At 36.0% G+C, this 15,781-nt stretch overlaps 1 protein-coding gene across 1 annotated transcript; it reads left to right on the top strand.

Moving 5' to 3' along the window:
* Positions 1-11,322: 11,322 nt before the first annotated feature.
* LOC122096356 (heterogeneous nuclear ribonucleoprotein D-like) lies at positions 11,323-12,390 on the top strand. Its single transcript, XM_042666890.1, is given in 1 exon segment — positions 11,323-12,390. A coding segment is annotated over 1 exon segment (1,068 nt).
* Positions 12,391-15,781: the final 3,391 nt, after the last annotated feature.

Below are 15,781 nucleotides of genomic sequence, written 5' to 3'. Positions count from 1 at the left end.
TAGAGGAAACAGCCATCTCCCTCTTTTGTGATACTCAAAGCAGATCTTGCTCCTACTGAACTAGCCTGGGAGGAAGATCACAAAATCCTGGGTAATGCAGAGCATATTTCTGCCTGCTAAAGCAAATTGACTTAAGAAACCAATTAAGCCACAGGAAAATCGAACAGGGCAAACAGACCAGAGATTCCACCAAGAGACTGGTTATGGACACAGGGAAGATACAGGATCTTCACATTCCCCCTTCCCAAAAAAAATCAAAGAACTCTTTTTGCACATTTTATATTTTTCTTTTTAAAAAAATTGGTTTCTATTAATCTTTTTTTTCTCTCATATTTTTTTTATTTTAGGTATAGGTGTGTGTGTGCTTTTTTTCATAACTTTTGACCTTTCCGTCCTTTTCATTTTTAATCTTTTCATTTTTTTTCTGTTTCTTTCTTTTTTGCATGACTTAATTGATGTTCTCCTCATCCCCAGATATATACTCGTCATCGAATATTAGACCTTATCTCCCATTGTGTAAATACTTAATCCAGAAATTTATTAATCAATTCACAACCTCTTAGACTTAAGTTCATTAAGCATTATTATGTCTTTTTACGTATATAATTTTCAAGTAACTAATTTTAATAATTTTTATTTTTTAGTTTTTCATGTCTCCTTTCTATCCCTCCCTTCCTCTCATCCTATCCTTTTCTTCTTTCAATATCACTGCTTTATTTTATTTTATTTCTTTTTTTTTTACATATTAATATTTTTTTCTATTGTGAAAATACCTTACTGAAGGGTTAAAATTACATGGGCAAGGTAATGAGTACATTTCTTATTAAGCATTGTTACTTCCTACTTTGTTTCCCCATACCATCCCTTCCCATCTACCCCCCCGCAACACCCTCCATCTTGTCAAAGTTGTACAGTTCATATTTCAACATAACATCTTGAACATCTCATTGCTGCAATGAGTCCACTCTTATCCCTATTTAAACAATTTGTTTTGTCCCTTTCCCTCCACAAATTATACCAATATCAAATACAGTGAAAACAGGGGTTATACCCTGGAGAAGGGACATACAAAGCAACAAAGAAATTATCTTATAAATATGTTAGAAACAATGGCAATAAAGAAAACAAAATTGAATCCTTAACTTGAGGTTCATTTCCCTAACATCAACTTATCTCACCCAATTCTGCTTGTCTCAGACATTTACTAGTTATTGCAAATAAGAGAAACTATGGGACCTATGTTTCTTTGGGGCTGGCTTACTTCATTTAATATAATTTTTCCATTTCCTAACAAATGGGGAGATGTCATTCTTTCTGATGGAAACATAGAATTCCATTGTGTATATATACCACATTTTCTTGATACATTCATCTACTAGGGGACATCTGGGTTGGTTCCATTGCTTAGATATAGTAATTAATGCTTCAATAAACACAGTTGTGCTGGTAGCTTTACTATGGTCTTGTTTGTGATCATTTGGATAAATGTCCAAAAGTGGGATTGCTGGGTCATATCGGAGCTCTATGTGGAGTCTTTGGAGGAACCTCCATACTACTTTCCAAAGTGATTGAACAAGTTTACACTCTCACCAACAATGCAGTAAGGTTCCCTTCTGTCCACATCCCCTCTAGCATCTGTTGTTCTTACAGTTCTTGATTCTAGCCTTTATAACTGGGGTGAGGTGGTATCTCAATGTTGTTTTGATTTGCATTTCTTGTATGGCTAGAGAGGTTGAGCATTTCTTCATGTGTTTATTGGCCTTTCCTCTTCACAGAAGTCTCATGTCTAAAATATACCTGGACCTCAAAAAATTAAACCCCCAACCAATTATCAAAGAAACAACTGCTTAATAAATAAGTGGGGTAAAGACTTAAAGAGAAACTTCTCAATATTATTTCTTTAAGCTTACATAATTTTTACGTGTTTTATTTCTATATTTAAATTTTTGTTTTTACATTTTTTTGTTTTTTTTTTAAATCTCTCTCCTATCATTGTGTCCAATGCATTTCCCTCTCTGAGATTAGGACTAGGTTAAATGCACTCTCTTTTAACCTCTCCACATCACTCTAATCCTATTTTTCCCCACATTTCTCCCTAAACCTAATAATTTCTGGATTGCCAAACACTTTTTTGCTGTTCTTAGCCCATTAATCCATAGTTGTTTGATGGTGGATAGATTGTATCTGTTGAACTAGATTGTGTCTGCAGCCATTTTCACTGTGAAACTACAGGACTTTGGTATATACTTGCCTTAAAATAGTGTTCTAGCCCAAAACTGATGTTACTTTCATACCAAATGGACAAAACAAGCTGGAAAAACACAAGAAAAATGGCAAGTCTATGTATCTCAAATCCCACTCATGATAATCTGGTGAAAGAGCAGTTAATGCATAATCCAGAGCAGGGTTCCTCAAAAGCTCTGCAAACACTACTGGCAAACATGGTGAATGAAAAGATTGAAAACCTGCAAAGAACTCAGTGTGAGCATGCAAATCAAAGATTAATACAGGAATCTCGTGATCATGAGGAAGCTACTCAAAGAGTGATACAGGACTTGCGTAAGCAGGTTGAGAACAGTCAAAGAGAACTACAGGAATTGTGTGAACCTAAGGAAGCTAATTGAAGGGTAATACAGGAATTGCAAGAGTGGGATGACACTAGACAAAGATCAATCGAGGTATTCATGGAATCCATAAACAGAGAGCTGAAAGAATTCAGGGAGACCACAAATGGAACGCCGAATGAAGCACAACAGAAAGAATGGGAGTCCAAGGAAGCGATAAACAATCAACTAAGTGGTTTGAGAATAAACACTGAACACCAAATTAAGGAAGTAAAGAAGTTCATTCAAGATCTAAAATAAAGCTCCAACAAAGAATCTGAAGTCATCAAAGCTGACCAATCAGAAGGAAAAGAAATAAAAAACAAAGTAAGTCTTGACAGCCGGTTAGACCATGGAGAAGATCGAACCACGTAGATTGAAGACAGCCTAGATATTATAGAGAAAGAACATACAATTATCCAAGACAACTCCAAGAAATATAATAGATCTATTCAACATTTGGAAGACCCCTCAGAATGCCTAATCTGAGGATAATGGGTGTAGAGGAGCACCTAGAGACAGAAGTTAATGGTCTAGTAAATTTGTTCAACAGGATCCCAGCTGAGAACTTCCTAAACATGCAAAAAGATAGGCCTATTCAGATACAAGAAGCTTTTAGAACCCCAAATAGACCAGAACAGAACAGAACATCCCACCGTCAAAGTATAATCCACACAGGATCAATTCAGACCAAGGTTAAGATCCTTAACACTGTCAAGGAGGAAAGATCAATCACCTGTAAAAGGAAACCAATTAGAATCACCTCAGATTTCTCAGCAGAGACAATTAAACCAAGAAGAGCCTGGAATGATGTATGCCATGCCCTAAAGACAAACAAGTATCAACCAAGAATACTGTACCCAGCTAAACTCTCCTTCATAACTGAAAGTCAAATAAAAACCTTCCATAGGAAAGAAAAACTGAAACAATATATTTCCACCAAACCAGCCCTACAAAAGATACTTAAAGATATCCTACACATAGAAAACCAAAACGATCACAATAAAGGCCAAGAAACCGCACCCAAACTGAGAATGCAAGAACCATAGTAAAAACCCAGTTGCCACAGCCCCTAAGAAAGTGGATAACATGGCAGGAACTACCAAACACTTCTCAGTCCTAACTCTCAACATTAGTAGACTTAACTCTCCAATTAAGCCACATAGACTGTCCAGTTGGATTAAAAAGCAATATCCTATCTGCTGCATCAGGTGTCACACCTTGTCCATAAAAACAAAAACATTTTGAAAGTGAAAAGCTGGAATAAAATCTAGCAAGAAAATGGCCCCCATAAACATGCTGGAGTTGCAATCCTAATATCAGATAATATAGACTTCAAATTAAAATTAGTGAGAAGAGATAAAGAAGGTTGCTACATACTAATTAAGGAATCTCTCCTTGAGGAAGATATTACAATTCTAAATATCTATTAGTCAAACAACAGAGCACCCATATTTACCCAAGAAACACTACTTTCCCTCAAAGCTCACGTAAGTCCAAAGACATTAATTATTGGGGACTTTAACACACCACTCTCCTCACTAGATAGATCAACTCAGCAAAAACTCAACAGAGAAACCAGAGATCTAAACAATTGCATAGATCAGCTAGATTTAACAGACATCTACCAAATGTTTCACCCAGCAGCATCAGAATATATCTTTGTCTCAGCAGCATAAGGAACATTTTCCAAAATAGACCATATTTTAGGTCACAAAGCACACTTGTGTAAATTCAGAAACATTGAATTTATGCCTTGTATTCTCTGAGACCACAAGGAATAAAATTAGAACTCAACACCAAAAGCCACCAAAGAAAGTCCTGTAAAACATGGAGGCTGAAAACACACCGTTGAATCACCAGTGGGTCATGGAAGTGGTTAGAAAAGAAATTCAAATGTTCATGCTATTCACCAAAAATGAACACACAAATTACCAGCTCCTCTGGGACACAGCAAAGGCAGTACTCAGAGGCAAGTTTATAGCTCTGAGCTCCTACATCAACAAATTGGAGAGATCTGAAACCAACAATTTAAGGACACAGCTAAACCTCCTTGAAAAAGAGCAGCAAGATAAACCCCAATCCAGTAGACGGAAAGAAATAATCAAAATTAAATCAGAATTAAACGAATTAGAATAAAAAAGCATAGAAATACGAAACAAAAGTATTGGTTCTTCGAAAAAATTAACAAAATTGACAAACTCTTAGCAAATCTTATTAGAAAAAGAAGAGAACACACCCACATAAATAAACTCAGAGACGAGAATGGAAACATCACCACAGAAACAACCAAGATTCAGAACATTATAAGGCAATACTTCTTAAGCTTTTATGCTAATGTGTGAGAACTTGGCAAAAATGGACCTTTTCCTAGGAAATATTCACATGCCGAACCTAAACCAAGACAACTTAAACCATCTTAACAGGTCCATATCAAGCATTGAAATAGAAACAGCAATGAGAGACTTCCCATCTAAGAAAAGCCCAGGACCAGATAAATTCACAACAGAATTCTACAAGGCCTTCAGAGCAGAGATCACACCAACACTCTTCCAACTCTTCAATGAAATTGAATGAGAAAGTTCACTATTTAACTCATTCTATGAAGCCATCATAACACTCACCCCCAAACCAGGCAGGGATTCATCAAAGAAAGAGAACTATAGACCCATTTCTTTGATGAACATCAGTGCAAAACTTCTCAACAAAATTACGGTCTATTGACTTCACAATTCATCCAAAAAATTATACACCACGATCAAACAGGATTCATTTCAGGGATGCAAAGCTGGTTCAATCTATGCAAATCAATTAGTATAATTCATCACATCAACAGGAGCAAGGATAAGAACCACATGGTTATCTCAATAGATGCAGAAAAAGCATTTGACAATATCCAACACCCCTTTATGAAGAAGGTTCTGGAAAAATTAGGAATCCATGGAACATTCCTCAATACAATGAAGGCTGTATATGACAAACCTACAGCCACTATTATACTTAATGGTGAAAAACCAAAGCCATTTCCTCTTAACTCAGGAACAAGACAAGGATGTCCACTCTCTTCACTGCTCTTCAATCCAGTATTAGAATGCCTAGCTACAGCAAATAAGACAAGATGCAAACATAAAGGGGATCCAAACAGGGAAAGAAGAAGTAAAACTGTCCCTGTTTGCAGGTGACATGATCTTGTATTTAAAGGATCCCATATACTCTACTCCCAAATTACTCAAGCTGATTCAAAACTTTGGCAAAGTAGCAGGGTATAAAATTAACCCTCAAATATCAATGGTTTTTCTGTATGCCAACAGTGAGAAAAGTGTGGCTGAAATTAGGAAAGCAACTCCATTCATAATAGCCCCACAAAAAATAAAATACCTAGGAATTAACTTAACCAAAGAAGTGAAGGACCTCTATGATGAAAATTTGAAAAACTTGAAAAAGGAAATCAAAACAGAACTTAGAAAGTGGCAAAAACTCCCATGCTCCTGGATTGGAAAGATCAACATCTTGAAAATGGCAATACTTCCCAAGGCTATCTACAAATTCAATGCGATACCTATCAAAATTCCAACCTCATTCTTCAAGGAAATAGAAGAGGCAATCCAAAAATTCATGTGGAACAATAAAAGACCCCGAATAGCAAAAACGATCCTCACCAGAAGAACACTGCTGGAGGAATATCAATACCAAATTTCAAGCTCTACTATAAATCCATAGTAATCAAAAGAGCTTGGTACTGGTACCAGAACAGACCTCAGGATCAATGGAATGGAATCGAAAACCCAGAAAGGAACCTACAGACCTATAGCCATCTAATCTTTGATAAGGGAGCTAAAACAATAGAATGGAAGAAAGACAGCCTCTTCAGTAAATGGTGCTGGCAAGATTGGCTAACTACTTGTAGAAAACTAAAGCTAGATCTTTATATATCACCCTGCACCAGAATCAACTCCAAATGGATCAAAGACCTCAGAGCCAAAGCAGACACTCTGAAAACATTACAGGATGGAATAGGAGAAACCCTAGGTCTCCATGGCACAGGCCAAAATTTTCGTAATAGATTCCCACAAACACAACAAATGAAGAAAGTTTGGACAAATGAGATTGCATGAAATTGCAGAGCTTCTGCATGGCAAAGGACATAGCTAGCAAGATCAATAGAAAGCCCACCAATTGGGAGAACATCTTCACTAGCCATATAACCGACAAGGGTCTCATATCTAAAATATACCTGGAACTCAAGAAATTAAATCCCTCAACAACAAATCTTCAAAGAAACAACTGCCCAATAAACAAGTGGGCTAAAGACTTAAAGATAAACTTCTCTGAAGAGGAAAGAAGGATGGCCAATAGACACATGAATAAATGCTCTAGCCATAAAAGAAATTCAAATGAAAACAACATTGAGATACCACCTCACTCCAGTTAGAATGGCTAAAATCAAGAACTCTAATAACAACAGATGCTGGAGGTGATGTGGACAGAAGGAAACTTTACTGCATTGTTGGTGGGAGTATAAACTTGTTCAACCACTTTGGAAAGCAGTATGGAGGTTCCTCAAAAGACTCCACATAAAACTCCCCTATCACCCTCCAATCCCACTTTTGGGCATTTACTCAAATGTTCACACTAAAGCTACCAGCACGACTATGTTTATTGCAGTGTTATTTACTATAGCTAAGATATGGAAACAACCCAGATGCCCCTCAGTAGATGAATGGATCAAGAAAATGTGGTATATATACACAATGGAATTCTATGCCTCCATCAGAAAGAATGACATTGCCCCATTTGTTAGGAAATGGAAAGGCTTGGAAAAAAATTATATTAAGTGAAATAAGCCAGGCTCAAGGAAACATAGGTACCATGGTTTCCTTTATTTGCAATATCTAGTATATGTCTGACTCAAGCAGAAAAGTTCAGATAAGTTGATGTTAGGGAAATGAACCCTAAGATATGTATTCAAATGTTTTTTCTTTCATACGATTGTTTCTAGTACATTTATAAAATTATTTCTTTGTTGCTTTTTTTGTCCCTCCCCCGTGGTATAACCCGTGCTTTCACTGTATTTGATGTCGCTATAATTTGTGGAGGGGAAGGGGAAAAACAAATCGTTTAACTAGGGATACAGGTGGAACGATTGCAACAATGAGATTTACAAGTCGTTATTTTGAAAACGAACTTTACAAGTTGGGTGTGGGGGTGTGGGGGATAGATTGTGTGGGGGGTGGGGGGAGGATGGGAATGGATGGGAACGGGAAACAAAGGAGGAGGGTACAATGCTTGATAAGAAAGCTACTCATTATCTTGCCCATGTAATTGTAACAGTATTTTCCCAATAAAAAAATAAACAGCATGATATTGTTATAAAGGCTGACACAACACCCAGTTTAATGGAACAGAATAGAAAATGTAGAGATCGTTCATCTAATATACAGAAAACTACTTTTCAACAAAAGTAAAGAAATAAACTAACTTTGGAAAAAGAAAAGTCTTTTCAATAAATGATGCTGGGAAATCAAGTAAACTATTACCTTTCATCGTAAAATATCTCAGTGTTTGACTATTTAGAGCTCACAGATCAGTGGGGAAATCAACGCCTATTGTGCAGTACTGTGGCTTGAACTCAGTACCTCAAGCTCTCACTTGGCTTTTTCACTGAAGGTTGGTGCTCCTCCACTTCCAGATTTTTGCTGGTTATTTGGAAATAAGAGTCTCATAAAAATGTTTTTCCAAGGCTGGCTTTTGACTATACTCCTCAGAACTCTACCTCTTGCATTTTTAGGAGAACTGGTATAAGCCATAAGTGTGCAACAAAGGGAGCTCATAAACAAGAACTTTGGTAAAGATGTATACAAAGGATGTGTTCACAAAGAAGAGACAATTTGAGGAAACTATAAAAGTTAACAGATGGAATGGGAATGGAAGTTGAAGGAGCAGAAAATTAAATCATTTGGGAAGAACACTGAGAACAAAGCAAGGCACAAAAACATGGACAAGCATCTAAATTTTAGGAGCAAGCAAGGCTTCAAATAATTCAGGATTCATGTGAGAGCTAGGGAGGCTTGCTAATGGCTGTAGTTTTACCTTTGTGAATTAATTCATTTTCCCTGAATTTTAATTTTATTGTCAATGTTTTCATTTGCACAAAAATATTATTATACCTTTGAGTCACATACCACAAAATATGATTAATTTATTAAAGTCATAGGGAAAAGAATCATTGAGAGAATTAAATGTCCAAATTTCTTCACTTGCAATTTTAAAATAAAGCCGGTTATGAGTGGTTCACAACTGTAATCCTAGCTACTTAGGAGACTGAGATCTATAAAATTGTGGTTTATGGCCAGCCTGAGAGGAAAGAGCTATGAGATTCCAGCTCCAAAAGTAACCCTTAAAAAGCCAGGCTAAAGGAATGGTTCAAGTGGTAGAGTTTCATCTGAACAACAAACCAAGCAACTGAGAGGACCAGAGTTCAAAAGCCTCATAGTAGCATAAACAAACAAACACTGTGAGCAAGTATAAGGAAGACAAGATGCCTATGCCAGATCCTTTTATGGGCTGGGGTTTTATGTATTAAAAAAGTCTGTGGTGGCTCAGAAATGTGATTTTTGAGCTGATTAACACATTGATGACTGGACTGCAGAGAGTTACCTGTAGTCTGATAGTCAGAAAAGATGATAAAATTAAGCTTCCAGTGCTACTTTACTCCATGTGGACTGGACATAATAAGCACTAAACATTAAGACCCTAATTTCTAATTTTTAACAAGACAATTATTTTAGGAAACGCAAGATTTCCTAAAGATGTTTCAACAAAATAGTATTCTTCTTGAACAAACTGATCCATAGACTCTTACCTACGTATTGATAGGCCATTTTTTCCCTATTTGTATCTCGCAAAATTTTACCATCTTCATAATAACTTTGAACTTGTCCTGAAGCTGATGAAGGAAACACCTGAGAGATCAGAGGCAGCAGCAGAACCAGCATAGTGGCTGAGGTGTCCACTGAAAACATCAAACTATGATTGGCGTTTTAGGTTGAGCTTCTTTTTGTTTCCAAATTATGATCAAAATATAATCTCTCAATTTGTAGAGAGAAATAACTGGATATTGCCAACTATAAGACTGTTACCTTAAAAATGAGTACTTGGAGAAATTCTTTGAGTGGAATGAAGCATATAGCCATAGGATACACTATTCAGCAATGAAACCCACTAGACACTATGCTGGTAATGAACTATACAACTTGGGGGAAGGGAAGTCCGGAAGGGATAAATTGGGAGAGAATGAGAGAAAGTGTTGACACTGTTGAAAAGGAATTTTACTTATGGTAACACATATGTGCATCACCTTTACAATAAAAATTTAAAAATCTAAAAAATTAAAAACTTAAAATAACACCCATCTCTTCCAAGAACTAATATTTGAGGGAGGGAGAGATACATGCAAATTCCTACATTGTATCTGATGGCTAATGACCAGGCTAGGAATAGGGAAATTTAGCATTCAATTTAAACTTTAGCCTTCTGACATGGGAGAGGTTAATATTATAGCCAGTTCAGTAGTATGGTCAATTGTGATGTTTACTCACTCATCATACCAAAAATGAGAACTGCAAATGACTATAAAAATCTTTTTAGACATTTTCCTGATGCAGAAATATTGTCTAATCATATAGCACAATCAAAGCTAGCAAATATCAAAGAAGTGTTCAAACAAAATGAGATAAAGCTATGCATTTAAATATCATTTAGTCACGAAAAGAATAAGACACATATACCACAAAATAAATATGGAAACATATACATTAATAAATTATGGAGAAAAGGCCGTATATAGTACAACTTGGATGGTTGAGGAGAAATGAGGACCAACTTCTTAAAAGTTTATTTTGGGGGAGAGAGAACATGTGTTCTAAATTTGAATTTGGTAATGACTAAACAATCCTACGGTATTAGGAAGATGAGTTGTATGATATGTAAATAAATCTCCACAAAGCTGTGATTTTAATATGTTTTATTAGCTGAGTGCAGGTGGCTCATGCTTGTAATACTACCTATATGGGAGGCTGAGACCTGAGGATCATGCTTAAAGCCAGCCAGAGCAGTAAAAATCTGTAAGACTGTCACTTCCAATTAAACACCAAAAATCCAGAAATAGAGCTGAGGCTCAACTAGTAGAGTACTAGCCTTGAGCAGAAAAGCTTAGGGATAGCACCTGAGTATAGGCCCCAGGACTGGTCCTAAACAAAAGGGGACAAAAGAAAAAGAAAAAAGGTCTATTAGATCTCATTAGCATATCATACAAACCATAGGAATTTGCTCTCCATATAGCATGTTATAATTCTTCCATTTTTCCCCATTCTTGCCCCCTACAAATTACCTGAAGGATGTAAAAATTAGGGACTGCTTAGACATTCAAGGCTCCGTCTAGAAACAACAAATGGTTTCAACAATATTTTGTGGAAAAATAATCTGAAAGCAAAGCAAAAAGAGTAGAAGTTGCTGTCTTTTTTAGACAAACTCCGGTTGCTGCGCTAGAGCCATAGCAACCAAGCTCCATATCTAAGATTACTTTTGTGACGTTCTTTTACCCTTGGACTACGTATTATGACGTCCATTTCTGTACCTATCCTCTTTACTACTTTTGTCAGTTGAGCCCCTGCTATGTATGTATTTTGCCAGTGGTGAAGTTGCCTCCTACTCAACTCCCATGGATAAGACCAATTTTGTCCTGAATTTCAGTGATGATGATGAAGAAAAATTCCTTGAAGGGCACTGTATTGAGGCCAGCAATTCTCAGAGAGACGACAGTAAAATGTTCATCGGAGGAGTGTCTCATAGTATCAGTAAGAGAGGCCTTCTTGAATATTTAGCTCAGTTTGGCGAGATCATCGACTTTGTGATAAAAACTGACCGTAGAACTGGACTATCGAGGGGGTTTGGATTTGTACTTTTCAAAGATAATGACAGCGTTGAAAAGGTGCTCCAAGTAAAACAGCACCTTGTGGATGGCAAGAATATTGAACTTAAAAGAGCAAAACCCATAGAATCTCCATTCCTCCTCAAAAAGGTTTTTGTGGGTGGGTTGAACCCACATATGTCTGAACAAAGAATCAGAGGATACTTTGGAACATTTGGAAACATTGAGACTATTGAGAGACCACTATGTCCTCATACAAATAAAAAATGAGCTTTCTGTTTCATCACGTACACGGAGAAGACCCCAGTAATCAAATTGTTAGAAAGGAGGTATCATCTCATTGGGGCCAGCCGTTGTGAAGTTAAAATGGTAAGTTCAAAAGAGTATTCCAAGTTCCACATCACGGAGGCACGAAATATTTCCTTAGGAGGCAGTCACCATAGCAGCCACAAAAGCCGATCTAAGCCAGATCCTCAAGGAGCAAATGTAAACATTCAAAAACCAAATGTCAATCCTGCTGGGGAAAGCTCATATTTTTGGTGGACAAACCAGAAAGTTTTTATGGAGAGCTACAATTATTTGAGAGCACTCTGGTATGTTCCTTGGTCAAACGAAGATGTCTTTGAAGCAAAACCATATAATTTCTGGGGGAACCTAAGCATTTTCTCACAAAACAAATATGATTCTGATGAAAAACAGCATGCTTCTGATACTAACCAATATATGTGTAATGTAAACCAAAGTACCTCTGAGGCAAACTTATATACTTCTAATGTAAGCCAATATGCTTCCATGGAAAATCTATATGCTTCATGGACAAACCAATACATTTTTCAAGCAAAACAATATGCTCTCTGAGAAAATCAAAATGCTTTCAGGGAAAATCATATATTTTGGAGGTAAGAAAAAAAACCTTTTCAGAGCAAGTCATAATGTCTGTGCAATTCAAAATATTTAACGTTTTCTCTCATTTATGGAAGACTAGGTTTAGCTTATATATCTATAAGTAAATATATTGGGTAGTATGCAAGTGTATACAAATATATTAACAGAAAACAGTCATTTTAAGGGATATATCAGTTTACTTAGAAAGACAAAATCAAAATTCAGCAAAATAAAAACCTACAAAGCTGGTACTCAAAAGTTGTGGGGTGAGGTCAAGAGAAATGATGTAGATGAGAAGAGGGGGGAAATTCATATAAGAATCCAGTGTATGTTCTATAACATTAACAAGAATAAGGGAAAAAGTGGGGAGGGGAGAGGTGGGTAAGAAGGTTGAAAGAGGTGACATTGATCAAAATATATACATAAACTGCTTTGTGAAATGTAAAATAATTCAAGATAAGCAAAAATTTAAAAAATTCATACTACATATAATGTAACTGCAAACTACATTGCATTCTTGGCAAATCAAAATGTTCAGGCGGTATTTTGTGGTAGTGGAGGCATTTCTTTCAGGCTTTTTCCTGTTTGGCTAATCTTCACTGAAGTACTTAATTTCATTAAAGATTTTTGTAATTTTCAGGATGTCTGCAGTTATCAACCCATTTTCCTAACCACAGTGGAGATTATTTGGTCAGATACTACTATGGGATTAATGATTTAAGACTTGCACTTACTAATAGAAATGTGCAAATAAACCATGATATTATCTTTGTTCACAGTTACCTGGGAAATTATTAACCATTTTAAAGCCTGAGGAGGATGAGGTGCCATCAAAGAAATATTTTAACATCTAGTGAAAAGTTGAGCTATACCTGTGAAATTACTGAATGACTATTTTGGAAGAAGTTGCCACTGTTTCTTCCTCTACTCTTTTCAGCTGATTTTTGTAGTGCCCATTCCTTATTGCCAAATTTTGACATAGTAGCTTCAAGATTGTAAGAACTTGAGCTTTTTCTTAAAGAAGTTAATATGTCTTTACAAATAAATACTCATCCACTTTATTTCTGAGTGGCTTCTATTTTGAGTTGGTGTTTGTTTTGCTTGCTTGTTTTGGTGAATGGAGTGTTGTAATTTTGGTCAACTAGCTTTTTTAAGATTTATGTATTTGAATTCTCCATACACGAATTCAGGAAAGGCAAATTTAAGGTTTCCATATATATGCATACACATATGTAACCAGTTTCTTCCTGTATTCATTCAGTATTTGCTAAGGGCTGTTTATAAGTCAGAAAATGCATTGGATACAGGGCACTCGGAATCAATTTCAATCTTTAAAGAGACAGAAATTAACCAAGAAATACAATACAATGCGGATAAGTAGTAAGTAAATAAAATTCTGAAAAGGATGATGTATTAAAAACATGCCTAAAGCAGATTGGGAGGGGAGCTTGTTTGAGAGGAGTGCAGAGGCGTTTCCTATTTGGTAATGCTGAGGGAAGATTATGCCAAGGAGTTGAAAAAGTATAAAGTGCACTTTGGGAAGACAACAGAGGTTTTTGAGGATGGAAAACTGGTGTGCGTGTGTATAATGAGAGAGGGGAGGCAGGCATGGTCTTGACCATCCTTGTTGACAAAAATATAGTGAGTCGTAAATGTAAGACTTATATATCATGTTAAATTTTCTCATAAGCATATTTTCAAAAGCAAAGATAATTTCACTAGTGCATTATATTCAATTTAGTATAACCAAACATACAATGCTAACAGACATAAATATTAATAATGAAATATTTTTCTTCATTACCTTCAAGTTATCAACACATGGGGACCTAGGATGCCTGAGACCCAAAGGGAGAAGAAACCCAAGCTGACAGAGGAAAGGGACTGAGACAGTACTGGGGTGGATCAAGGACTGCAATCTAATGAACAATATAACCTAATGTATATTTTCCTTTTATAAAGACATCTGAGTTCCAACATATGTGAAGTGGATATCAGTAGGTCCACATTGCATGCTGAAGAGATGATTTCAATTTTTGTGGATCAATGAGAATTTACAAACTTTTAAAAGGGTTTGATGGATATTAAATACCTAGTATATGACTAACATTGAGAGAGTACTAGAATCTTGAAATCAATCTTTGCTTTCAGGTAATTTCTGGAAAGAAATGAAGACAAAGATGAAACCTACTAGCTAATGCTTATAATATGGGGGTGAATTTGAATTTTTAGGAAAAATAAATTTACTTAGTTTCCCTTGGGCATTAATTAAAATGCAAAAAACCTGAAGGCAAAAAATAATTTCACTTATATTTTTTATTCTTATCTAGCAGAGGATCTTGCCTATAGTAGGAAGTTAAAAACAAATATTTAATGGTAACATAGGGGCAAAGCTGTTAAGTGCATATTACAAATAAAAAGATGAAGGAATAGAAGGCAATGTACAAAAAGTTTTTTTCTTTTTAATCTTTTTATCTTGAAGTAGTTCTACAAAGGGGTTGACATTTATCAAAGCAGTTTATGAGTACAATGTATCTCGATTAATATCACCCATTTCAACATTCTCACACATTCCTCCTACCCATTAATTCTCTCACTCTTCTCAATTTTATAGGATATACACTGGATTCTTGTCTGCTTTTGCCCACTCTTTATTTTTTATTTTATAGTTTGGTCGGTCGTGGGACTTGAATTGTGGGCCTGAGCAATTCAGGTCAAGTCAAGTTCTCTACCACGTGAGCAACAGTGCCACTTCTGCTCTTCTGGTGGTGAATTAGAGATAAGCATCTCACAGACTTTCTTGCCTGGACTGGCTTTAAACCTCAATCCTTAGATCTGAGCCTCCTGGGTAGCTAGGATTACAAGCGTGAGCCACCAAAGCCCAGCTGCATTTTTCCACTACTCTCCTCTTCATTTCTCTACCTTTTTCCCTTTGACAACTGCTTCCTGTTTTATTTTGCTGAACTTTGGTTTTGGCTTTCTAAGCAACTAAACTATTTGACATTTCCTTTGAATCTACTGTATTTCAGTTAATATATCTGTGAATATTTGAATACCAATCAACATATTTATTTCTGAGTATATAAGCTAAAACTAGCTTCTACAAATAAGGGAGAATAAATGGATCTTCTATCACTCTGGTCCTCTCTGGACTTGACTTACTTGTTTAAATATTCAAGCAAGTTTTGAGGTTTGATGATGGAAGAACTGTAAATGCAAAACAAATAAATATACTTTATTAATAGTAAAACCAATATGGTAGGGATGGGATATATATGGGGAAAGAATGATGGAAGAGATGGCACTGACCAAGATGCAGTTTAAAAAATGCATACAAAAAGCTGAAATGATATTGTAAGGAGGG

This window comes from Dipodomys spectabilis, unplaced genomic scaffold, assembly GCF_019054845.1.
Source record: "Dipodomys spectabilis isolate Male_0828 unplaced genomic scaffold, ASM1905484v1 ptg000369l, whole genome shotgun sequence".
Lineage (NCBI taxonomy): Eukaryota > Metazoa > Chordata > Mammalia > Rodentia > Heteromyidae > Dipodomys > Dipodomys spectabilis.
This window is presented reverse-complemented; position numbering and strand designations above follow the sequence as displayed.